Source organism: Styela clava, chromosome 2 (genome assembly GCF_964204865.1).
Source record: "Styela clava chromosome 2, kaStyClav1.hap1.2, whole genome shotgun sequence".
NCBI classification, from domain to species: domain Eukaryota; kingdom Metazoa; phylum Chordata; class Ascidiacea; order Stolidobranchia; family Styelidae; genus Styela; species Styela clava.
The window spans coordinates 29,518,892-29,546,602 of NC_135251.1; the positions used below are offsets into that span (position 1 = coordinate 29,518,892).

The 27,711-nt window shown below is 33.8% G+C and overlaps 2 protein-coding genes and 1 long non-coding RNA gene across 3 annotated transcripts; 1 reads left to right on the plus strand and 2 right to left on the minus strand.

The window, feature by feature from the left end:
- The first annotated feature begins 974 nt into the window (after nucleotides 1–974).
- LOC120330082 (anoctamin-10-like) lies at nucleotides 975–14,249 on the plus strand. The gene is made up of 14 exons (XM_078110114.1): nucleotides 975–1,395; nucleotides 4,257–4,375; nucleotides 5,469–5,600; nucleotides 5,928–6,050; nucleotides 6,409–6,656; nucleotides 8,149–8,324; nucleotides 8,653–8,801; nucleotides 9,305–9,360; nucleotides 10,521–10,595; nucleotides 11,265–11,429; nucleotides 11,556–11,747; nucleotides 12,275–12,418; nucleotides 12,691–12,807; nucleotides 13,128–14,249. Exons 1-14 carry the CDS (start codon nucleotides 1,229–1,231, stop codon nucleotides 13,230–13,232), a joined length of 1,968 nt encoding a protein of 655 aa, XP_077966240.1. The 5' UTR covers nucleotides 975–1,228; the 3' UTR covers nucleotides 13,233–14,249.
- A 2,428-nt stretch (nucleotides 14,250–16,677) lies between these two features.
- LOC144417592 (uncharacterized) lies at nucleotides 16,678–18,946 on the minus strand. The gene is made up of 3 exons (XR_013473365.1): nucleotides 18,713–18,946; nucleotides 18,311–18,427; nucleotides 16,678–17,889 (listed from the first exon to the last, which is right to left on the minus strand). It is a non-coding gene; the product is annotated as an uncharacterized LOC144417592 (long non-coding RNA).
- A 1,469-nt stretch (nucleotides 18,947–20,415) lies between these two features.
- On the minus strand, nucleotides 20,416–27,556 carry LOC120335957 (cytosolic carboxypeptidase 6-like). The gene is made up of 12 exons (XM_039403569.2): nucleotides 27,357–27,556; nucleotides 26,580–26,702; nucleotides 26,279–26,403; nucleotides 25,584–25,678; nucleotides 24,857–25,079; nucleotides 24,492–24,621; nucleotides 24,144–24,258; nucleotides 23,578–23,689; nucleotides 22,892–23,094; nucleotides 22,401–22,513; nucleotides 21,568–21,658; nucleotides 20,416–21,099 (listed from the first exon to the last, which is right to left on the minus strand). The coding sequence occupies exons 1-12, from the start codon at nucleotides 27,382–27,384 to the stop codon at nucleotides 20,964–20,966; spliced, it is 1,494 nt and encodes a 497-aa protein (XP_039259503.1). The 5' UTR covers nucleotides 27,385–27,556; the 3' UTR covers nucleotides 20,416–20,963.
- Between the last annotated feature and the right edge of the window lie 155 nt (nucleotides 27,557–27,711).

Consider the following 27,711-nt stretch of genomic DNA (forward strand, 5'->3'; position numbering starts at 1 on the left):
AGTGACTATGTGAATGGACTACAAATTGCAGGTGATATTCACCTGTGAAATTTTTAAGGAGAACTGGTCTTATCCTGTGAACTGCATTCCAGTAATACGTAATGCCAGTCGATAGCCGGTAAAAACTCTGCGTGTGGTAATTCCTTATATCCCTTTATCTTATATCGACGAAAAAAGCTTTCAATAAGCTCTACAGCTCTGTGAATATACCTATATAAAAATGAGGCACTATTCGATGCATTGTATTATATTCTTGGATATACATTCAAGCCTTTGAATACACGAATATAATTGATCAGAATATTATAGAATCAAATCTTTTGAGATGTCTGTGATTAACTTGTACAATTACGTAAATCAGGGGTCATCCGTAGTTGCATGTAGCCTACATCAGGTCCTTCAAACAGTTTAAACTATATCAATTTTTTTTCAGAATCTTTGGGGTTATTTGACATCAACTTTGGACTTTCTGAAATGAAAGAATATACATATCAAAATAGTAGCAGCTTAGAATAAAAATGTTAGTACGCCATAACAAGTTCTAACTAATAATGTTATAAGGACTGAATAGGCACCATCCCTATAACCAACGTTCGGCGCAAATTTCGTTTGATGAGTCGAAATTAATTTTTTGTGTCTGTAGGCTCAATTATGATTCTTGATTTTAACTACAAATCAGGCGGACAAAAATGCCTGCTAGTTTTTTAAAATAAGATTTGTTCAATGTATTTGTGTGTTACAACGGACAGGTAAAGCGAGCAACGCATATTACAGAGCAGTGATTTGTGATTAAATTGTACAATTAATTGAATCAGGGGTTATCCATAGTTGCATGTACATCAGGTCCTTGGAATAGTTTGAAGTCTAAAATCAACGACTAAAATCGAGCTGGCAATTTCTCTCGTTTTCTTGTAACGATACCGATAATAGAGAGAGATCGCTGGCGTTCGTGAGTACATCATAGTCGGCGGCACAGATGCCATTTCTCACGATTGTAGCTATACTTTGGCAAGCTCCATGACGTGATTGTGACGTCATTTTGGGAGTTAGGAATATTTTACGCAAAAATCATCATGTATATGTGGGCGCGTACTTTGACAGACTGACAGACCCCAAAATTGTAACCGACCGACTGCATCTGCAGCAAGATGCTGTTTTGCTGAATAAATATGTAAAATCCTACCTATTAATTCTGTAATTTATTGTGCTTGATTTGTAGTCTAGCATCATGGCGGACATTAATTCTTATGTGGCGTTGGAGCTACATAAGAACATTTCGGAAGATGCCATTTCATGGTTGATTGCAAAGATCCAAGCTGACAAAATGGAGCATGGATGCCAGCTGAATATTTCTAGTCGAAAATTGGAAGATGAAAAAACGTTGGCTTTAGTGAGGTATGCAAACGTGTAATTCCTTAAATTCCATACTTTTAAACTGATTAATGTCATTTATTTCAGTGCAGTCCTTATTACCGTGCATCCTTTTAGTACTGCAGTACCGTAAAAGCAGGTAACTTCGGATGATTTCACTATATTATGAACAATTTCTCCGCCGTTTATTGTTCAATTGAAGCCAAACTTGGAATATAATATATTGAAGCCTTTCTCCTCGCGATAAACTCGGTTTCATATCAATCAATACTTTTTTTCATTCAAATTATTGACTTTATTTGCCTGCCGATCTGTATTCCAAATGTTTATAACTTCGGATGGCCACTTTTCGCTTTGCGTCACTTCGTCGTGAGAGAGAAATGTCTGCGTGATCAGTGACGCGTGATAACGTCGCTGCGTAGAACTTACGACGCCGTGATTCGTTTTGCGTGTCGCACACTGACGTTCATCTATGATGGCCGTTTTTGTGATTATTAATTCTTCCGGGTCGGCGGACATCAAAGTTTTATATATCTGGTGTACCCGTGTGTTTACATCGGCAACAGCTCTTGAAGACAAGAAGGACTGATTTCAAAACCCAAATTAATTTTGTTCTGATTTAATCTTACGTGTTGGCTTTGATCTTACTTATCACCGTTTGTATACTATTAATCGTTCGAGTTTAAAGCGAACGGTGATATTATTATCGTCGCCGAGATGGAGATATTTATTAAGACGATGATTGATGTTGTTATGCTTTGCACCCGCGATTGTGCGAATACTGAATTTTTATTTATAATAATGATTGAATAAATCGGCCGTTATGCATTTATACTTGTCATAAGGCTTTTGGTCCTGATAGCGGGTCGGACACTAATTATAACTATTTCCCTCAAGTTTTAACTTTTTTGAACAAAACAATACCCCAACGGTTATTATAGCTAAAACCGTTACCGACTAATTCACAATTTTATCTGCGGAATTTGCGAACTCAGCACTTTACTCGGCGATTTTGACAGTGTCGCGCCATAATTATTACCGCTAAATGCTTCAAAATACAACGCATGTAATAATTTTGCCCAGCCCTATTCCTGACGTTTCGCAAAACTAAACCATTTATCTCTTGACTATTCTTAATTTCATGAAAGTGCTATATCTTGCTATTATGATCGTTTCAATACGAAACAAAAATGAGACAACATGGGACAAATGAAAATAAAAAACGGACGAATAAAATAAGTCGTAAAAGTAAAAATGGAAAACAATTTTTAATACAAAACAAAAATGAAACGAATGAAAATAATAAAAAAGAAAAATGGATGATGAATTACGGTAGGTAGTAAAAGTAAAAAAAATGGAAGTGGACAACAATATGGAACAGTGTAGCTTGTGGCCGTGTTGATAATTCAGATATAATGTATTCACAGGCAGATAGACATGAAACGGATAAAAACGCCAAAAACCTCCAATCTCCTGCTGTGTGCACCTGTGCAGAGTTTCATGCTCACCTGTGCAACATTCTACTCTTAATATATTATCATCGCCGATCGTAAAACCTTGTCATTGTGATAGTATAGATACGCGTATCTGGCTGTTCATCAGCCTTACGTATCAACAACATCTATACGGTCGAAGAATGCCGAAATGTTAACACACAAATTTAATGTGCATTAATCGGATTCACAATAAATAAACAGCATATGACCGGGGCTATAATTAAGTTTTTGTAGGATTTGGTGACGAGGATCAGGTAGGAGTTTTCACTTTATATTTAACTACACGTGGCGCCACATAGTCTGGCGTTCAAATGTCGCAGCGAGTTACGCAATGTGACGTCGGCCTTAAATGGAGCGAAATTGAATCACGTTGTTGACGTCACGTTCAGCGTAAGCACCGTAACGTCGATATTTTGACGAAATTTTTAAATCAAAATAATATATTTTACTTGAATCTCGTACGACATCTCGTGATCACTGTAATTTTCCTTGTACATTGTGTATGCCCTCTAGCGATTGACGGTCTTTTAGTGAAGTTAGCGTCGATAGAAGTCGCTATTTTAGCCGCTCAAAAGCGAGGTGTCAATTTTTGGCAAAAAGGTGATTTTTTGTGTCAAAAAATAAATCCTATTAGGCGACTGAATATGATAAGAGATTAAGATATATAAGGACTCTCTATAGAAACTGCCAGAAGCAGAATATGACGTAATTTAGTCGAGATATAAACGATTGAAAATTTCATCCGAAGTTATAAACCATCCGAAGTTACCTGCGTTTACGGTACCGGTACAGTACGGTAGGAAAGATATCATATTGAAATGCCATAATCCATTTTAATTCATATATATATATATACCATAGTCTATACCGAAAATAGTAGACTATATAGAGATACAGAAAGGAATGTAGCTCAGTCAAAAATGTATTGGCTCGGCGGTGTGGCGCATCGTGCTGAGCGTTAGGAATATGCTCGCCACCCCATCTCTAATTACCCTTCGTGGGATCGCAGGTTCGAATCCCATGCGGGGATAATCATGTGCGAATGGATTGCTGGACTCTTCGCCGTCGTAGGATGGTTCACGTAACCGCTGGTCGGTTACGGCTTCCTCGACCATCAAGTCCATGTTTCCGAAAACAAATAACTGGCTAACTAATCCCATACCCAACCTGGACTGGTAACCGGACGAGAGGCCGTGTTTCGCCATATAAGCCATCTTATCAGCTTTCCTCTCCCCCGGGATAATATGTAAATCCTATCCTAGCTGAGCCAGGTGCCCTAGCTACTGGAGTTTCACTACTGCAGTATTGCAGTATTAGTTGATGGTTGGTGCACTGATATAACCAGAACTTCAGATTCGGTTTTATGTTAAAACCTGTTTATAATTTCAGTGCATCTGATTTTCGTAAAAGAGTTGGAGCAGAAATATTTGGCATAAAGAAGAAATATAATGATGGAAGTATGCGAGAATTTAACATGGCAGATCAACATAACTTTATTGGCTATTTAGGTATGCTTTGTTTACTACTTTATATTGTAAAACGATCCTGTCTCATCTAGTCATTTGACCTCAATTCTATATGACCAAGCCTTGATTAGAGACCAAGTTAAGAGTGGAGATGGACAAAATCATATATTTTTATCAAATGGAATCTTTTAACGAATGACAAATAATTTTAACCTGAGGCTACGACGCTTAGGGTCAATACTCCCTTACTCCCTCCCATTACTCGTATAAGGCCGAAAAATTTGAATTTAATTCAAAACACAAACAAGTAACCATACAGTCATAACGTCAACCTGACTACATGTGATGTCACTACCTATTTATGTTCATTCGTCGTTCCCTGCCAGCTAAGCTAGTAGCCTATGCTATTGATATTCTCATCTTGAGGACTCAAGAAAATCTCCTGCAAACACTCATGGTCAGTTTCCCAGCTTTCCACACATTTACTTAGCTGTCAAAGTTATCCAAACATAGTCTCATCTATTTCGGTTGGATCGTTTGTAGGTAAGAATTGATAGTAAGCTTCCTTGATAAATCATGGCGAAAGTGGGCAACTAGATGATATTTGGATTAGTAATTTGGACATTTAGGATAACTTTTGTAGAATTAACCTATTAAGTGTTTTTAGCATCGATCGTATACATTTTTGTATTTGTATGAAAATATTTTTAAAACACCTTGCGGGCGCATAGGAAGCTGTCTCTGGTCACATACGACCCATAGGCCATACGTTGTGCAGGCCGACTCAGTCAAATCATGCTTTTCAATATGTCAATTTTCAGTTAAGTGGATTAATTGTGCCAAATATATCAAGTTTGGATTAAAATATTGGTTAGTTAGCAATGGTTAATAATATAATCAATGATTGGTCATTCAATCCATTATTACTGACTTAAATCCATATCTTTATTGAAATCCTGTTGAAGCTTGAGAATATTGTTGGCATTAGAACAGATAATTCTGATTTTATATTGTACAAAAGATGCAACTTTTTTTTTCTAAGCACATTAACTCAATGTTTTGTCTGATTTGAATACAGCATAAACCCCTTAATAATGTTAATCTTTTAGTTCGAATTTCATTTTATTTTCTGCAGATGATGATTTCATTACTGAAAGTGAAGCATTATACATTATTAAATCTGAACTTGATCTACTTCGTGCAACTGATGATGATGGGCATATACCAGGACATGAAAATATTCGACTTTATCCAGGAAAATCCATTTGTATGTTATTGTTAATCGGAATATACATTGTTAAAATGACCTACGTGATGATTGGAATTACATTCTGATTAAAAAATTTATTTTACTCGCATTGGTGATAAATGTAGAGACTCTGTCAAAACTATATTCATAATATCAATATTTGAAATCGCATTTCTTTGCAAATTTGGTCAATATAATGGTAATTTTCAATTGTATGAACTCTTGGAATTATTCTCATTTCAATATCAAAAATTCAAGTTGATTTCATAGGTTATTTTTGTATGAATTTAAAATTAGTGCCAGTCTTCATTTTCAAGGTTGTAAATACTTGTATTATTCATAAAGTGCGAAAGTTGAAAAGTTCGAATCTACTTACAAACATCGCATGTCTTCATAATCCAACCAAGCTCGATAAGTTGGGAATGGGATGGTATAAGAATAAATCACTGACCCTGGAGCAGCCAACAGGTAATTTATGCTTTCTTATTCTATCATTATTAATAAATACATATGTGGACCTGATAACCTCAAACTTCAATTAAATTTTTTTTATAGAACGTGGCGGAGTGGCTCAGTTTTACCTCAAATAACTTTTCTAAATTATCTATAATTAAAAAAAAATTGTTTTCAACGTGTATAATTTCAATTTTTTTTAACTAAATGATGGAGCTATCTTTAACCCAGCTTGCTGTGTGAATTCACTGCAGCTTGCATGCGTTCCAAAAATTTGGTATTGTGAATACATATTAATATTTCGGCATTCATTGTTTATTTAACTAAGGACTATATCAACAGTCAACACTAATAAAATTCCTGTAATTTTCAGATGAAATTCACAGTTACTTTGGCGACAGTATCACAATGTATTTTTCTTTTCTTGGCTATTACACAAAAGCCTTGATTCCTCTTGTTGTATTTGCCCTACCATTTTATTTAACTTCGAGCTACTGGGGCCAAGTTGAAAGTTATTCCGGATATGCGATGTTAAATCTGATCTGGGCATCTGTATTTCTTGAACTGTGGAAAAGAAAAAGTGCGGAACTTGCTTATAAATTTGGAACTTTCCAGAAAAGGGTAAATATTTTGTGTATATTCTTAAGCATCTGGGGGATCCATATCTAATATTTTGATATTAATCTTAGATGAATTGAACAAACATACTTTAAGCAATTTAATGTAGCCTACCTTAGCAATTTAACTAATGAGAAGTCATCGAACTATATTTAGTATTCTATTTCGATTTAAATCTCATTACTTTTATTTACACTGGGAGTGAATAATTGTGAAACATGGATTTTGTATTATAAACAATTTTTATTCACAATACCTGACTAACCTATTTAATTAATATTAACTTATCTGATGACACATCTTAATTATACTAACCACATTTGAATATTTTGGATTAGGAATTTGAATCTGTTGGAGCTGAAACTTCTGAAAGTATTTAGGTATTTTGCGATTTTAATTTTTATGCACATGCAAGCACTGATATATAATTTAGTTTGCACAATTCACTTTAAGATGTATATTGGGTTGATCACTATTCAAAATTGGTAATCCTATTTGTTTTTAATTTTGAATTGAGCAATCAGTTTCTAATTTGACAACAAAATTGCAGTGTTGTTGATGTGTATTACTAATGATTCAGCTTGTTAATATTTGCCTTTTTGCTTTATTAAATTAAAAGTTAAATTATTATTCTATGAGAAGCTACTCTGAATGTAAGAATCATGTTTGTGAAAACGAATAAGCAAAAACTTAATTAATGAAAGCAACTGTTTAATGCCTGTGATGTCTAGTCCAATTCAAGAATTGCTTGTTAGTGTAGGGGCAGTATGACATAGAACATTAATGGAATTTAGAATGTGACACTGCCTGTCTATGGATCATATTGAAACCAAAGTGCTCACAATAAAGATTGTGTAATCTCACGTAAGAGTAATTCATCACAGTTTATATGGAATAGTATGGTTTGCTACTTATTTCATTCACAAAAGAATCATTTTTTTCAACATCCTGATTCTCTAAGCAAAATAATTGATCTAATGCTGTTTGTATATTGTTCTTTATGTTGGCTTGATTCCATTCTTTATGTGTATGATTCCATTGATCATAAAAACATTGTACTTGTTTAAATATTCAAATAAATCAATAACTTAATATTGTCAAATGAATAAATTAGTTTTGAGGCTGTATTGATCATGTTAGTTGCGTTAATTGCACAAAGTATATTACAATTTAAGATCCACTAGGATAAAAAAAACGTTATCATTCAGCATGGATATTGTTACTTTCTTTATAATTTATTCATAAATTTTAAAATAAGTTTTAAACTAATTGAAAATTAACGTACTTTTCAAAATTTAAAACCTCTCCACCTTGAAACTCTGTTAAAAAGTATGGGTATGCCCATGCTCAGACCAAAAGTTAGTAATAACTAATAACCTTTCTTCATTGTTGGATATGAAGAATTATTTTAACAATTCCCTTCATCTTTACGATAGGTAAATCGCATCCAAGATCTTTGATTCAAGCATTATCATCTAATATTGATATTTTTAAGGAATGGGAGGAACCACGAGGAAGTTATCGAGGTCCACTTGGTATTAATCCAATCACTGGAAAACAAGAACCATCTTATCCAGACTGGAAAAGAAAATTAAGAATTTGTTTTATCACTGGACCAATCATAACACTGTGCATAATGTCTGCAGTGTCTCTAATGTTTTATTATTTCAGGTATTTTTCTCCGTAATTTTCATTGAATTCATTCCTTTTTTGTTTGGATATAAATAGATGGTGTAGATTGAAGTTATAAGCAGTTTTATCGGCATATGACATTTATAAAAGAAGTCATTCTATAAGATATTCATTATTCATACGATCTTTAGTAAAAATGTTTCAATCTAAAATTGGCTTGATATGTCGTCATTTTAGACCATTTGCCTTTAGTTCCATCCTATATAAAATAGGTTTGTGTTTCCATTTTTTTGTCAGTGGAAACTACCTATTTCACAAATGATAATACTCCAAGCAAAATAAGACTATCATTTATTTATATTTTCAGTTGGGATGCATATTTCGCTGCCAAGTATGACAAAGTTGGAACAATAATGTCAAAACTCCTCAGAAATATACCGAGCATTGTTTATTCAGTACTTGTTCTTGCAGCAAACTTATTTTATCGCAAACTGGCCGAATATTTGACTGATCGAGGTATAAATTATATCATTATATCAAAATATATTTAACTTGAACCATTTGTATTTATTTGTGTTTTACAATTTGTTTGAATTGATCAATATTGCATGAAGCCATGAAATCATAATACATCAAAATTTGAACCTATTTTTATCATTAAAGTTTCATTGGGAAAATCCATGTCTTTAATATTTGACCATCTTGAAACATTCATTTACTTCAGAATATTTAAATCTTGAATTTGTGAAATAGTAATATAAACTAATAATATACTAAACAATTAAACATAGTAATCAAGTTGTTCAATATTATCTCATTTATGTGTCATCTCTAACTGAGCTTTTTCTAATATCTGACTTCTTTCTGAAATCTTCAGTTTTGTTTTATTGAGGTAAATGCAGACATTTTGCGCATTGTCCGAAGGGGTTATGTAATTATGCCAGAACATTTCAAAATAGCTGTATTTCTAATCTGAGCTGATTGTCAGGGGTATTTGATCAAGTTTTTGTTTTTATTAGAAAATCATCGACTTGAGTCATCTTATCAAAATTTTCTCATAACAAAAATTGTTTTGGTGAGTAAACTTTGTTGATATTCAATTGAATTATCAAATTTATTATTTTGTGAATTTGAAAAGTTGATTTCTGAATTATTTTAAACGTGCATATTTCCTTCAATCAGTCTTAGTTGAAAATTAGCGATAAAAATCCAATCCAATTCCAATATTTTAAATGCAAGTTTGAGTTCAAATTACATCAAGTATTTATAAAAACATGTTATTGTGCATTGATGAACTATGATTTGTCATGATGACTTTTAGCCTGCTGTAGATATATAAAAATAACACTTGACAAAATAGTCGTTGACGCATTTTTTCACAGCTTCTATCTTAGTAATCTTACTATTGCTTAAAGCAGGCCTGCACAACGTACGACATGTGGCCAAGAAAGCTTTTTATGTGACCCCTCAGGTGATTTTAAAAAATGACTTATGCGTACAAAAATATAACAGATCGTAGCGAAGTACTTTCACACCCTCCATATGATTTTGACACTATGATAGTTTATTACATCATAATATCTTGTACACTGTAAGAGACAAATGCATGGCAATAGCATTTGCATTGTATGGCGTTTGCTATAGCAACGTTTGATTCCAGCATTTTTCAACAAAACCAAAAGATTCAACTTATCTCAGTAAAGGCTGGTTACGTAGAATTGTTAGACTGTTTATACGAAAAATATGACATTATATAAGTTACTTGGTAATAATGATAACATGTGGCCTGTGAACAATTGTTTTGTATGTTGTGGCTCTTTTGTTCAGAGTTGTACAGGCCTCCGGCAGGCTGCCTGCCTTACATAAATGATGTTTGTATTAGTTGTCAAGAGATAGCTAATACAGATTACATATGATTCAGATTTTTAAAACATGTTAACTTCAATGAAAGTCAAGTATTTCCTAAAAAAACAATTTTTTAATATTGTATTTCATGAGTGGACAAATGTTACACACATTTGCTTTATTACCAAATGAAAGATTTTGCTTCTTGCAATCATATTAAAGGTAGCATGTTGGATTTGTATATATCTATCCTACAGTGCCAGACTGCCAGTTGTGGGTCGATTCAACTAAATCTTCAGATATTTTACCATTTGTATTAGAATTTGCAGTCAATTGCAGATATGTGCTTATTAATTGAATAATGAGAAAAATATTGATGTTTTTTTACAGTTTGATTTTGTCAACAATTTTCTATGTCTGTTCTACATTGCTTTTGTTTACAATGATATGAAAATGTTATGCAGGGTAAGTACTAAATATATTTGTTTCTTCAATGTATTGAATTTTTGCCATAATACAAAGGAATGTTAGTCTCTAAATATGAATTTTCACTCTCCTGCAACTTGGTTCTTTAGATTAGTCAACTATTCCACACTATCGACATAGTTATGATCACTTTGTCTTATGTTTCAAATGCCTTCTGGGCTCTAAGTAACCCAATAACTACCATTGTGTTCAATCTCTATAGAAATGTGAAACGAAATACCGGTACTTCTTTCTGGAATAGAACTCTGCTTATGAAAAGATTTTATTTTTATGTGTCTTGGATAAAAAAAGTTCATCAAAAATTATGAATTAAGCTATCATAGTATTTTTGATGTAATATTTGAATCTTGAAATAATTATTTTTCTATTCCAAGAGTTTTCTAAGATTGCATCTAACCATGCAAAAATAAAGTTGTGCTGCTAAAATTTCAGGATGTATAAGTTGTCCCTTTATAGCCTTTGATAGGAAAGTGTGTGAAATTGCATTAGAAGTTTAGTGACTGTAATAGAAATTTTATGTCAACATATAAACGATTTCACTGCATAGTATTCTCACTCGTTATACTTTCAAAAATTTTAGAATATTTTGTATGAACCCAATTTTAGACGTCTTTAACGTATCTTGAAGATATTAAATTTTTACTACAGACCTTGAGAAATCTTTTTCTCATTCAAATCATTATTTCACAAACAATGGAATCGCTTGTACCATACTGGACTTATCGACATAGAGTTGGTGACACAAAAGAGAACAAGGAGAATGATGAACCTGAATCTCAGGCTGCAATAGATCTGAAACGAGATATCTATTCGGTTGGGTTTTTATTTGATTTTTGCTTCCAATTTTTGATATATTTTTGGGAATTCTGAAAATTGCCTAAATGTAGTTGATGTGAATACAAATGTCTTTTAAACTTTTTTTCTTTTGCTTTATTGCAGGGAACTTTTGATGACTATTTGGAAATGTGGTTGCAGTTTGGATATGTCGTCATGTTTTCTTGTGTGTTTCCTTTCGCTTCTATACTTGCTCTGATAAATAATGTTATTGAAATTCGATCAGATGCTTTTAAAATGTGCAAAGTATTCCGCCGGCCTGATAGTTTACCAACAAGAAATATTGGTGCATGGCAGGTACACTTGGCAAGGACTTACTTTACTTGTATGCTGTGCCTATTTCACATAAACATAAGTTCAATCTGTGATTGTGTGAGAAACGAGATCAGAATTGTATACCACAACCTTAATGAATCAATTTCTATGATGCTTTTAGCACGATGGTTGTATTCACAACTCAGTCATTGTATCATTTTCACAATTATGTGTGAATGAATAATTTCATTACAAATTATATTACGTCAGTTGGCCTTGTGCAATTTCTTTAGCAAATCAAATTTTCTTGTGATTAAATGGACTTAATGCACAAAATGGTTAGTTCAACTTATGAAGTCGATTTGATTTTCTTACCCCAGCCTGGCAATAATATTTAATTTTTAATACTGTTCAAGAAACATCTCATACTTGAATTATTTTTTGTTTGAAAATATTCAATAATCAATTCAGTTGTGGACTGTGGTGTATCTCCGCATCTTCTCCCAGACCATGTTGTGCTGGCTTTTTGTGTCCGTTTATAATTATTGTTATCTTTTTTTAACTTCAAGGTTGCATTTGAAATTATATCATATCTTGGAGTGATTTCAAACATTGCATTAATATTTCAATCAGAAGGATTTCAGAAATGGTTTTACACTCAAGATTCTTCTGCTGATGCTGTCACTTTGTTGATAGCTTTTTTCTTGGCCGAGGTAATTTTTTCTGTCATTTTACTACATTATTAGTAATTAGAATCGTAATAAAATTAGCAAAGACCTTAAGAAATGACACATATTAAATAATTTGTGTAAAGACTTTTAGAATATCAGAGTATTCATTTATAACCTTCTCATAACATAGAAAACTACTTTCTTACTTGCTGATTACCCGATATTAAATTTCATAGAAGGATTTTGTTCCTTAGGTAACTACCAGATAAATTAACTTTCAAATAATAAACTATATTTTTTTTTTCATCTTCCAGCATTCACTTCTCGCTGTAAGGTATGCCTTATCTACTTTGATACCTAGTGTTCCAGAACATATAAATATCGCTATAGCAAGAATGAAATACAGATCACTACAAGCTCTCAAGCGACAGGTTACTATTATTATATTTTATTGATTGTAAAGAATTTTAACCTCTTTGAAATGCAACATATAGGTAATTCCAGTGGCGTCGCACTGTTTAATAAATTTGGACTCATCGTTTTCCAATAACAGTTTACCTGCAATTTTGATCATTTGGGACATCGTGTCGCGTCATCAATGACTGTATGTGTTATAATAGATTCGGAAAAATTGAGATTAACTGTTAAGAAACTTCCACAGCAATGCAAAGAAATTAGTTTTTGCAAAATCGTAGGAAGTCTTTGTGGAATAATGATATATCGCTTCTTAAAATACTTCTCTTGATTTCAGAGATCTGCATCACTTCCTCCAAGTGAAATGTTGCGAAAAAAATTACATTTACTCCGTGCAAAGGCTGCTCGTAGTAATGAAACTAATGAATCAACTTCAGAATGATGTTGTTACTTTATAAGGCTCATGAAAAAGATGTTACTTGATAATCTTTTCATTTACTGCCAGCACAAGTATTTGTCCGAATATAGCGGAAATTTCTGTACTAATTTTGCTAAGATATATTCAATCATTATAATGGCACTTGTGCATTTTTCTAGATTTTATGGTTTTCTTTCCATCGATTAACCTTCATGAGTTACTAACTATATCTTACTTGCCATATCATAAATGTGATAGTAATACATATTCTATAACAGATCAGTACAAATATGCCTTTTGCTATGTCTATAAATTGCCACTTAGTATACCATACCAATGCAATTGAATTTTTCCAAAAATAGTTTTTTTTATATATTTCAAAAGCTCCATTCGTATTTATTGGTTCCTTTCCTTGATTTCATATTTTTGATGTATATTTTGCAAAAGTACTCGGGTGATTTTTCATTATGCAATCCTAGCATGTGTGGATGTTTATATTATCTTTGTATGCCTGGTGTATTCAGAATAAAAATCTGACACAACCTTAACATATAGTGAGAATAGCAGTCATTATGATGTATTTTGTTACTTGTGGCCGACTAACTAACTCATTTTGCAAAATGAAATGTCTTACCTCATATCTCAATAACCAATCCTTTCTATATAGAACAATCTTTGCCCGTTATAAAATTATGATGATATGCAACAAAAATGAGCAAACTTGCCACATCCGAAATATGGCAGGGACAAAAGTTGACAATATCTTAACTCATTTGTAAATTTGAACTTTTCTATTATTCATCTCACTTTTGGAAGACTTGAGTACATGCATGATTAGACAAATTAACGTTATTTTTTCCAGATTCACTGTATCTTTGTGCGAAAGTTAGGGGGCCGAATATATAGGATTTGTACAATATTTCTGTTTTCGACTGAAAAATTCTGTATCAATAATATATTTCAATAGTATCATAATTTTAGCTTATGTGCACAAGTAAACTCTAGTATGTTATATAGTGGAAATATATATATTTGGTTGAAGTTTTCTGCTTTTGTCAGTGTTACTAGTTTGGGTGTTATTTTGCAGTGGTTCCAGGCCTTTCCAATCCGACGAACTGGTAATATCTAGGGGGATTACAGGGATCGTAAACCCCGTTTGGGTTCCACCCCTTGTACCTGGAACAGACAACGTTTTACCGTCAGCCAATCACCGTTTCGTGGTGAAAACTATATTATTCTGTGCGTTAGACTTCCAGACTTCTGATTGTTTAGCAATATCTCATTTAGTTAGCGCAGACAATGACGCTTATGTCAGTGTGCCTAACGCATATTTATTCCGATTTGACAAGCGATTGCACACGGTTGTGAATCAAGTACCGATAATAAAATTATTTGAAACGCATGGTTTAGTAATGAACTGTGTCTGATTCGAAAGAATGAGGCTTAGAAATACATACGGTAATTTAAAGGTATTTCTTCTTCGAGAAAGAAGAGAAGTGTTATATGCATTATTAGCGAAGACTTTCTTTCTTTCCAAGCTCGCGAAGCAATCACTTTCATTATTACAAATCACGGCGGACTAAAAAGAAATACTACAGCATTTTCAAGCACATATAATGGATGCTACATGTAAACTTGTTTTTGTTCATATAGACCAGGGGTGGCCAACCTGTCTTCGACCAAGATCGACTAAAATTTCCGTAATACTATGCGATCGACTGATCGAACGTCATACAGAATTGACGATTACTGAATTTTAAGCCTAACCTCGAGGAGCAACTCCTAGCGACGCCAGAAACATAAGCAGTTTGCCGATAGAATGGTATTCAATTCGTTTTTTACTCCAGACCCACGAGGTCCCTTCATAAAACAAAATAAATAAATACACCTAAAAATAGGAACTGTTACTATATACCACAATGGTAGCAAATTGGTAAAATAATTATAACGGATGTCATATATATATATTAAATTTATACACGCTTCTCTCATATAAGAGTGGCCCCAGGAACTGAATTAAAACAGCACAAATTTTGAATTATATCTGGCCCTCAGTAGTTGCTTAGAAAATAGATTCTTTTTTCACAACAATAACAAGTTGAGACCATAAGGTAGGAGTGATGTATATATTTACAATATAAGATCACGAGACTATATTGTAGCCGAATAATGATTGCAAAAGACTGTTTTTTGTACTTCTGGGTCTCCTCAATAACAACCAAAGATTTTTCTATCGAATTCCACCCTAACAATCCTCCCAAATTTTTTGACGGTATCTGCCCCATGGAGATTATAGGGAGAATCATGCGCTTCTAATTCGGGACATCAACTAAAAAATAAAGTGGAGGTATTACCACTTACGCAGAATCGCCCGAATCTCTTGGTTCGCTCAGAATTGATATAAATTGAAACTGAAATATTGTCATCTTGTAGTCCAGCTACGGTGACGAATAACTACTTCTTATATACCAAAATTGACAAAATTTTACATGCTACCGAACTGAAGCATTAATTGATCTGAGTCGGCCCGTCTGTTTCTTATAATTCTCAGTGACGAAATCTGTAAAAATAGGTTTTGTCAAGCATGCGCCCAGACATATCGTTGTTGCGCGATGGACGTGTTGATGATAACTTGTTCCAAAATGGGAGGGGGGTGGTTAGAAATGTGTAGTATGACGCAAAGCAAAGAACTGCACGGATCGTGGTGCGGATTCACATACTGTTTTAATTAATGCTATATGAACGCATTTTCCAGTAGGTTGAAGTTGAAAACTTGGCTCTCCCGTAGTATGTGCAACACGATGGCGGACACATGAACATAATATGTGTACCAGGTTAGGGTTAGGTAGGGTTACCATATTTTTGTGACTTCAAATCGGGACGCCTCGAAAGACAACCCCCTTAGCTGTGATTTTGTAACTTCACATTTTCCGATTTTACTACATAGGCCTACATTCCTACATTTAAAGCTGTCTCGGCTGTCTTTATTGACAATATTGTTATCGAAATTTCATGCGCATATTCTCTGTCCAAATATCGGGTTCAGTTCGAAAAATAGGAAGGAATTGACGTTAACGATACCGGTACAAATAATTCGAATTTAGACTAATTAGTATTGGTTTTACATGCGATACGCTCGCCATCAATAGGAATCAGCGGGAAACGAACGCATTCACCTTCAGTAAGTAGGCTAGCGCTGCGCTACACAGAAACAACAGTAACGAGAACATGTTTGTGTATTATGCTGGAAAGGCGGGACTTTTGGCTGACTTATCGGGACGGCGAGACAAAACGATGAAAACTAAAGCGGGACTGTCCCGCCTAAAGCGGGACGTATGGTAAGCCTAGGGTTAGGCCATAATCCTATTTAGGCCGCGAGCCGAGGCCCTGAAAAACGCCTAGAAAGTGAGTTTCGTAGCGCACATCAGGTAACTACCTGAAAATGATTTTAAAATGTTCCTTAAAAATTTAGTAACAAATATTGCCTTGTTCCCACTTCCAAAAGTTGCACGTTTTACGGAAAAGACGCTTTTACTACAAGAAATATGTGCTACGATCTGTCCTATATTCTCTACATTGTCGGCACTGAACAATGACTTCTGCATGACGTAACAATTGAATTAAACCAGCTGTTAGCGAGCGGATGAATATTAGTTATTTCTGCTCGACCTTGCGCTGAGTTGGGCAGGCTTTCCATAGCCCTGTTTAGTTATTATTAGTTAAGTTATGCTAAGACGTTGTTGAAAAATGTATAAGTAAATTATTAAACACTTGTAGATCCTTACCACGGATATGGGCCGTGAGACGAAACCATGAAAACGCCCAGAAAATGAGTTTCGTAGCGCACATCTGGTAACTAAATAAATTCTTCAGTTTTGTGTGAAAACGAACATAATGAACGCACAACAGCTTGTTCCACAATCCTGGTGCGAAATTGAATATAAGAGGTTCCCGGAAATTCAATAACCATAAGTTTACAACGCATACATAAGAACTATACAATTCGAGAGCCCTACAGCACACTAACACAAATGTATTCCTGTAATGTTTTGCCTGACCAAAATCGGACTTCCTCAGTCAATCATAATTTATTAGGTAGATTACGAAAAATATGGCATACATGTAACCAACAACAAAAAATACTTTAATTGTGTGACAGGAGTCGGGAGTGACCTCGAAAGCAGCGACACCAACAACGCTGATTCACATTTGAGAATAAATTTTATGAAATAACCACAAGCAGTTCACAACAAGAACAGCATAAAAAGCTACATCCATTTTATAGAAGCTATCAAGTATCAAACGTATTTATTTTTAAGCAATGAAGTCACAAATTAACATCGTGAGAGCGAAAAACCAAAATAAATCAGTTATTTCTCACTTAGAAATTTACCGCAAAAGTCAAGAAAATTAAATGAATGTACAATATGTACATAACATAGTGAACAGAAATATTACAATTTACAATTAATCTTTTTTTAGTTTATGTGGTTATGTATTTGAACAAAGGCAATAATATTTCTAGAAACAGGACTACGACACTAACAAATGTCCGAAAAAAACAAACAAATGTATGATACTTATTAAATCAACTGTAATATCTAATTCACTTTCTTCTGAATTGTTTTCGAAATCCACTATCTCAAAAATCGACTTTTCCTCTATAGGTGTACTGTGATTTCTGCAGTCAATACAAAAACAAAAATCTGTGCAATTTAAGTTGATTTTGGCACACTTTCATAAATTATTTTGACTATTTTTCTTTGCAGTTTGCCAACTCAAGAACTGATTTGAGGGCCACATGCTTCTTCAGTGAATCATTGTTGGGTGGAGAGTATAATCCTTATGTTTGACAGTGTTAAATAGACGTGCCCTGGTATCATTTACATTCTTCATATCCTCTTCAAATTCCTCAGCTTTATTTATTAATACCTCGTTAACCTCAAAAGATCTTCATAGTCGAGGGAAAAAAATGAATTGAAAATCTCAATGAAGTCTCCAACATGAATTTGATGGGCAGTTCCAATTGCAGAAAAGTGCTAAAGTATTTCAATATGAATAGTCCATCCAAGCTGTTTGCAACTATTATGATTCTCATATACCTTTAAGCTTCAAGACTTCTTGTTTAATCCATTTTATAGCACTGATAGCAGCAGGGATCAGAGCCTGCGTTAGGTCGGATTGGTGGAACATTGCCGTTTTCTTTTGTAGTACAGTATCTAAAATAAGGAAGAAAATAATATTTGGAGCAGCATGATTTTAAAAATACCCCTAAATACTAACTAATACCTTGAATATATAATGCATTTTATCTGATGTACTAAATGAGCGTATATATGCTCATTGCATGTTCTACAGTCCAGCAGTGTTTGCATACCATTACTAGACTATATCTACACTAAATTTTGATATATCACAGTCTGAAATGTCCTATGACAGTATGAGTATGGACTATAGACTATATTTTGAAACATCAACTGTTTGTCTACAACTTCATTTCTCACCTTTCAATCATTTCCAATGCTACCTTTCTTTCCACTCCGGCATAACTTATCATTGCTTCCCAGGTTCTTGTCGACTCTATGAATTTAGATTTAGACCAACCGACATTAGTAAAATTGATTAATTTCTTCTCTTTCACACAACCGTGCATTACAGAAACAGCCATTCATTTATATTTCCAAATATGCTGTGGCCTATATAGTAGTATAAGTCTGCTGAATAGTCAAGAAGAGTCATCAAATTAATCATAAACATTTCATGCAAGCCAGAAAATATCGTTGTTTGTGACATATTATTCTAGGTCTAGCCTTCCTTGGAGTTACCGCACCGTACGGTACCTATTTAACAACGTCTTATGAGCTAGTGCTCAACTAAAATTGCTATTTATGGCAAGGATATACAAGTGTTTAATATCTTACCTATACTTTTCAACACCTTCTTAGAATAACTGGACTAATATTACCGGTAACTGAAAAAAACTATGGAAAGGCTACTCAACGCAAAAGCGAGCAGTTGAGTACATCTGATATTCATCCGACCACTGGGGATCCACCTACAGCTGACTAACTTGACTGTTACGTCGTGCAGAAGTCTGCGTTCATTGGCCCATGATACCGGAAAAGCAGAGAAAATAGGACAGATGGTAACACATATTTATTGTAGTAAAAGCGTCTTTTCTGTAAAACGTGCAACTTTTGGAAGTGGGAACAAGGCAATATTTGTTACTAAATTTCTAAGGAACATTTTAAAATCATTTTCAGGTAGTTACCTGATGTGCGCTACGAAACTGAAAGATAAATGGCCTCGGCTCGCGGCCTAATTCCAATTTTCCTTATTTTAGTACTATTACGTTACGACTTCGGGGACTAGCCAAGTGACTCTCGTAGTATTTGTACCTGAAATTATGGCCTAACACTAACCTGATACGAATACTGCGTTCTGGTGTCCACCATCTTGTTGCACATACCACGGGAGTACTGAAAATTTTAAATTCAATAACTGTCGGATATTTGCGTGAAACATAAAATTCGAGATTATAACAGTTGCGATGCATCCAGATGCATGCAGAACGTAACACAAACTGATAATCATAGATACTATGATGCGCGGCGCGGTGTGGCTCAACGGGCTAAGCGTTAGGAATACGCTCGCCACCGCACCTCTAATTACTCTGCGTGGGTTCGCAGGTTCGGATCCCATGCAGGGGTGGTTATGTGCGAGAGGATTGCTGGACTCCTCGCCGTCGTTGGGTGGTTCACGTAACCGCTGGTCGGTTACGGCTTCCTCCACTACCAAGTCCATGCTTCCGAAAACAAACAATACAGTAAAAAACTAATCCCATACCCGACTTGGAATGGTAACCGGACGAGAGGCCGTGGTTCGCCATATGGATAAGCCGTCTTATCGGCTTTCCTCTCCCCCGGGATAAATATGTAAATCCTATCCCTATCCCTATGCCCGTGTCGCACATTGTTTTTGGGGTGTGGCGGTTGCGAAGCCTGCAGAACTTTTTTCTTTTGACTTTTCCTCTCCCAATGATAAATATGTAAATCCTACCCTATATCGCTAATAATCGGGAACTAAATATTTGCAACAATTTGCACAAACATAGGAAACTTCCACCATGCAAAACTGCTCAACATCAGATATGTTCACCTGGTGTGCAACCTGAAATGTATTGAGTACAGATAGACCAACACACATGTCTATACGGCACAATCTATTGAGTACAAAGCTGGAAAAATGAATTAACAACATTTTAACCACGGTTACAGTGAACTTGAAAACTTTTCAAAACAGCATTTCACATATCTTTAATAACAAGATAAATTACAATGTTTGTGGAACAATGTCTAAATACTATCATGAAAAATACACAGTGACAATTCTATCAGGTCAAATTTGAGAGAACAGTACGATGAAAACTAATATACAAGACAGTGGAAATTTTATCAGGTCAACACTGGGAACATGGTATGATGAACTCTATTTATTTTATGAAGGAAATCTGACCATTTATCACAGACAGTTTCAAATGAAAAATCCTAACACATCAAAATTGGAGTAGGTTTGATGAATCATTTCAATTATTATTTGTGCATTTTAATCTTGTCAATGAATTGACTAACGAATCAGGTTTCCCATTACTTTGTCCAACTAAAATTTTAATTTATAATTCTTAAAATATGATTTATGACTATGCATCTGTTTGATGAGTATATATGATGACAATAACTATAGTATGATAAAACTTCATTTATCTCTTGAAAATCTTTGTTGAGTCTTTGGAATCGGAGACAAGTTATTACTATTGGCTGAACTTCCACCACTATTGCTTGTCGCACCACGATTACTTTTTCTGCGATTCGAACTTGGTCGCTCCTTATCTCTGTTTTTAAAAAAAATGGTATTATTTCTATTTGTTATTCGAATTGGAGAATCAAAAAAATTCACAGCATAGCCGGTGTCTTTTGCAAGAAAGAATATTCAGAGGATTCAGTTGAAAAAAAATATTGTTTTCACTATATTAATGTGAATTGATTCCCACAAAATCTCTTCTCGCATATTAGCTTGAGCCAGCTGTACAACCTGTTTCTAACTATTACACTAATAATTATATCAGCTAATTATGACTATTAAATTTGTTGTTTACATATTCTCTGTAGAACTAGACTAGTGTGAATTTCCCCCTTTATAGAAACGTGTGCCAAGGAAGGAATGTAAAAAGTATCGAAAAGTCTTTGGTGTTGACAGCTCTATTTGTTACATTTTTTTAAAGATATCAACTACATACAGATACCTTTTAATGTATTCAAGGTATATTAAAGCATTCAACAAGTATATGATATAAGCAAACCTGTTGAACCCAGCAGAGGGCTTAGGAATTAGACTTGACAGTTTATAATAATCTGAAAATGTCTTCGCTAAATTTCTTCCAACTCTGTAGTCTGTATTGAGTTGTGTAATTGAGGAAAATTCATTCTTATTATCAAAATGCTAATAAGCTATATGAAGTTCAAATCAAATTTGCTGGAGGTAGCACAAAACAAGTAACAAGGATATTGGCTATTCTTTTATCCATATAGCATAACAATAGATCACGGCCGTTCAAAAGTCAATGTACAAAATACATAGTTCTGTATAGGATTTCTTATTTATCTAACGATGAAAAAAGCCAACAAGATGGCGGATCATCTGATTGTCGGGTTAATTTTATGCATTGCTAACCTGGAAATTCATTCAAGATGTATGAGCTAGCCATTACGTGAACCACTCTGTGGAAGATAATAGTTCAACGATCCTCTCGCATATACGGTAATTATTGCATACAGGATATAAATTTACAAACTCAATGTAATTAGTAGTGCAATAAATAGCAAGCAAGCTCTTAACATGACGTTCACGCCCTTGAGCCGAATGTTAGATTCTACAACCATGAACACGCATGGCTCCTAATCTTGGGATCATCATTGGGTAATGCAACATCTGATGAAAAACCAATAAATAAAATATGTACTATGCTACGAAAAATGTTGTGGAATTGGAAAGAAATACAATATGTTTGGAGCTTGAATAATAATAAGACTAATGAGAGTCAGAGTAAAAGTTGCAGGTTAAAAATTCAACTAAATCCTTAAAAATCAATTTAATTTAACAATAAAGATTGGCAAGTAAACATTCAAAGGATACAGCTTTCTTCTGTGTATGGTATGGGATTTGGTGACAATCCATTATAATAACTATAAAAAGAAACTTCCAAAGTATAACAGTATGATGTTTCATCAAGTATTCCACCAAGAAACCTAGAAAGGAAGCCCAGCATTAGTCAAAAGTATAAATGACTGTGAAATGTTAGCACTGTTATAGTCCTGAGCCAACATACTAAATCCTTATTTGCAGTGCAGTGTATAACCCTGAATGAAATAAAAAAAATAACCAGGTTGAGGTGAGCTATCTCTTCTTTCCTAGATATTAGTTTAAAAGACAGTTTTAAAATCAAAAACTAAATACATTACATTCAAGTAAACTTGAATTGATCGAGTAATATCATTTGTTTCACTAGTCATTTATTCTAAATTAGCAGATAACAAAACAAAAACAAACAATACAAGATCCATTTAGTGTGTATAATTGATAAGGGTAAATTTGAGCCACAATGACTTTTTCACAGATATTATTACCTTCGACCAGTTCCAGCTTTTACAACATCACGATTGAAAGCAGTGTTTGCAAAACTAAAATCATCTGCATTTGAACACATCAATCTGGGAAATACAGCTTGTCGTTGAAACCTTTCTTCGTCATCATAAATATTTCCGTACATGAAACAATTACTTAGTGTTGAATGTGCATGAACATCAATGTAGAAATCCAGTACAGAGCTCTATTAAAACAAATTATTAGTTTGAAAAAAAGTTTAGTAGGTGATATCGATTCACAGATTTGGCTATAGACCACCCGCTCCTGTGATTATAAACATCCCCATATGTTTCTAGGCTTAAGAGCGTAAGATACTAGAATTTTTGCTGGTCCACTGTGAGTCCACTGTTTAAAAAGTAGTTTTCATCGCATGAAATTTGAATAAATTCAATTTTAAAGCACCAACAAAACTTGGAAGTTATCCTACACCATTAAGGAACCTGCAAGGTAATGAGTCTAAATGTCTCATGATTATGTCAGAGTGACCAGTTCTTAGATACCAATCAAATATATCCATAGCCGGGAAATACATATACATTTATACATGAAAAGAGTTTTATAACTTTTCGTTGTGTATATACCGTTAATTTCAAATTCAACTATGATTGAAAGATATTAAGTGGCATAAAACATCATATTCTATCATAAAATATACACTTATACAGACCGGATTAGAATGTAGATTCATTAGATATTGTTTTGTTGCATGCAACGTAGGATGCGCCCATGGTGATGGATCTTGCCAATGTCTATTCAAATCAAATCCCATTAATGAACACCTGTAAAGAAATTGATAAGATAAAGAAGTCAAAATCAAATTTCATTTTCCGATGTAAGTAGTTGTATGTTAAAATCAAATATTAATCCACAACATAATGATTAACATTTTATGATTACGATCTTTTGCATGCAAGCAGTTTTATTTGAATCACTAATTTTGTAATAGAAAATATTCTAGAATCAAATTTGCAAAGCAATATCAGAGATATAAATTGATGTATAAAATGAATATGCATAATGAATAATTAGCTGCATAATTACACATTCAAAGCAAAGTCTTTTTCTGAAAACAAGATCATTTTTATATCAAACATAAATTTGTGATATTCATGGAACAAAGCAAGGTGCAAAGGGCACAATTTCTTTTAATCCCATGTTATGCAATAAAACTCCTTGATAGATAAATAAGTTCTATATTCTATACCTTCCATAATAAATAACAAATTTGCAAACCTATAATTTCCTAAGTAGACTCCATCAGGATTGAGCATCGGTACAATCTTAAAAACGAGATGATCTCTTAATACTTTTGCTATTGGATGATTACTGATAACGAAGTCTAAAAAACCTGAAACACAACATTTTTTATAGCATGTGAAAGAGCATGCAAATACAAAATTGCAGTTGATATTTGCCATCTATGTGATGAACATTATTATTTATATCCAGCTTCAAGAATGCTGCACTGTAGCTTATACCAGTGATGCTTTTGTCACCAGAATAAAATTAACACTAATTCACTATAATTCGATAGACAACAACACAAAATCAGTACAGAGTCTGCTAAAAGCAATCAGGTACCTTGCACAACGTGTGAAGCCGGTGTTTCACCAGGATGAACTCGTCCGGTCAAAAATATAATTTTCTGTCCATCTGAATCTGACATATTTTCTGGTGATGTGACAGTGATCATATCTAATCGTCTTTGTTGCTACAAAAGGTAAAAATATCATGATGGCAAAATCTTACAATTGTAAAAAAAAGATGGAGCATAAAAATATCACAGAAATTTCGAAAAAGATAAAATATTCAATGCAAAATATCGATTATTAGTTTGAATATTTTATAAGGTCAACAGCAGGTTTCATAAAGATGACCATCTACTACTAAATTGTTTTTGAATTTCAGGATATTATATCATTATGTTATTGATAGAAAGCACATACCACAGTCAAAGTCAAGAGCTCTCGTTTAACGAATGGCAGGCACTTTCGCTCCAATTTATCCAAATATGTCTGTAGTCGTGTATATGTATACGGAAACGAATATGAAAAATGATAAACTTCGCAATCATCTGCTTTATCAAAACAGAATGCAAACGACATGACATAGTTTTTCCTATGATCCGGGCATCTGTAGTAAAAAACATTCTTTGATGGAATTCTTTGCCTGTAAAATAATTATAACAAGATAAGCATGTCCCTTCTATTATTTGTACATAAATATATATTGCTATTTTTGCTGAAATATCACAAGTCACAAACTGTCCAAACAATATTGAACAAAGGAGCCAAATAAACATCCTGGATACACACATGAATGCCCTTCAATAACACTCAGGGACTTTCCTGTATATTTTCCATCAAAAATTCTCATGATACAACCTATTTCTGTTCCAATCAACAGAATATGGATATGGACCTGGGCTGTAATATGAACTAAATAATAATGAATTGGAATTTACACTTTTTTAGTAAAAAAATGAAATGAATGGACTGTGCGTCAGTCACATTAACTAATCATGGTGATCATGATCACTGAAAACATTCAAATAGACAAGGTTAAGCAACCGCACCTAGAAGATATTGCCATAAAAATGGAACTGTAGCTCCAGCTTCGATTTACTTGAAGCCCATTTGTAATGTCAATTTCACTGAAGAAAAAATAGATTACCATTTGGGTCGACTTGTTGATTTGACCACTGGTGACATTCCCTCTCTATACAGACTCTTTGTTTTGCTAAAGTTGACAATGTTGAAAATAATTCGCTGAAGAAGAAAATAATATTTTACAGCAACCCATTATTAAAACACTGAACATTATCATTATCAGATTGTGTCCCTTCCATTAAAGCTCCATGAGGACCATGACATACGTTGCAACTGGGGATGGGTGCTGGACTGTTGGTTTATATCACAATGGCTTTGGCATTCGAACTGTGGCTCCTGCACCAGGGCTTCATTTATACCCCTAAGCAGGGCTCCGACTACAAAACGATTGACCTTTTTCTGGGTATGACCACTACCTTGGAACATGCAGTGATACAGTGTGCAGTTGTACTCAAAACCATGATTTAACTTGAAACATTCAAATTAACATTAGTAATTGAGTATTAAAAAAAAATTGGAAAATTATAAATAGGTGCAATTAATTTCTCAATTTTTATTATAAGCTTGGCTTTAGCTCCATGGCTACGGCTCCCCAGATGCATTGTGTGCCATCAAATACTAATTGAAATAAGACTTACAGCAGTTCAAATCAATATGATGATAAATAAGAACAGCTAGCTATACAATAGTAAATTCCACATAAATGAAGTTCTGGGAAAACACATTTGGCATAAAAATAATGATCACAAAAATCTTCACCTGATCAGGACGAACATTTTCAACTGTAAAATTAAACCAAACACGAAAACGAGGATTGCATGTATCAGGACGAACAAATAGATCATATTCATGTTCTGTTATATAATCGACTCTTCCCAAATTACCTGAAAATATAGAGAATATCACATAATACAAATATATACCTCGTGTTATAGAAAATATAGGCTATATATTGTATTTTCCGGCTATATTCCAATTCACCAACCTGTAGACAATATAAACCTATATAAAAATTCACTGCCCTATGTATATCAAAATTTTTTTTTGAAAATGAACGAACCGCTTTCAAAGCAGGCATCAAAGATCAAGTGCCCCTTTTTTGCTCTTCCTGAATATCCATGCGGTTGAACCAACAGTTTGTTGACATTGCCAACTACTGCATCATCACCACTATCTGAACTTCCTAAAAAGCAGAGATTGAAAAAAAGAGATTGAAAAAAAAATTCCTAAAAGCAGGGTGAGAGCACCCCATTTTGAGATTGAATTTTTGTATTTATCTTGAAGGACAAGAAGCCAATGAGGTGGCTCACTCATATGGCATACAATACCATGGCATCTTGTCCGATTACCAGTCCATGTGGCGGCTAGAAAATGGGGAAGCCATTACTACTGACTAGGGCTATATATATGCCTTTGAAACGTAAATAACTTTTAATACAGTAATATTAGATCCCAATGCTAAATAACGAAATAAAATAAATGTTAGAATTATTGATTGACACATTCAATTGATTCAATGTTCAGACATTTTATTGATATAATTAGCATAGAGCTTTAGCTTGCATGTATTTTGGATAAAATAGGATTTTCATATTTCAGTAGACATATTGCATTACACATTATAAACTTTATTCTCAAGTTTATTGTGTGTGTTATTTACCATGAACTAGCATGTGCATTACACGTTATAAACTCTATTCTCAAGTTTAGCTTATTTTCCAGACATTTCCGTTAAATCAGTAAATGTCTTGTTTGTTTCATTGAGTGTTATTTTCAGAATGCCGCAATAAATTGTATTGTTCAATCAGTATTGCAGTATGGAAGGAATTTCAATCACCTGAATCCACCCTTTTCTCGTCTCCCATGATTCTGTAATTCTTCAGTTCCTAGATTATCATCCTACACAGAAATCCCATGAGTTGCAACGGAAAAACAGCCTACAAGCAAAGCGATAATAAAGATAAATTGTTTATTATTATTATTATTACTATACTTTCGTAAGGCAAGCAGAAAATCGCTAAATTGGAGCTGACAGAACAGCATAAAATTCCCACGCGTAAGAACAAACGTCACCCCAGTCCTCACTGATTTCTTGTTAGAACAATCAGTAATGGTTCTGATACTATATTACGCTAAAACAACTGTAGAAGTGCATAATAAAATTTTATGATTTTTGAGGATCGTTTACGAAT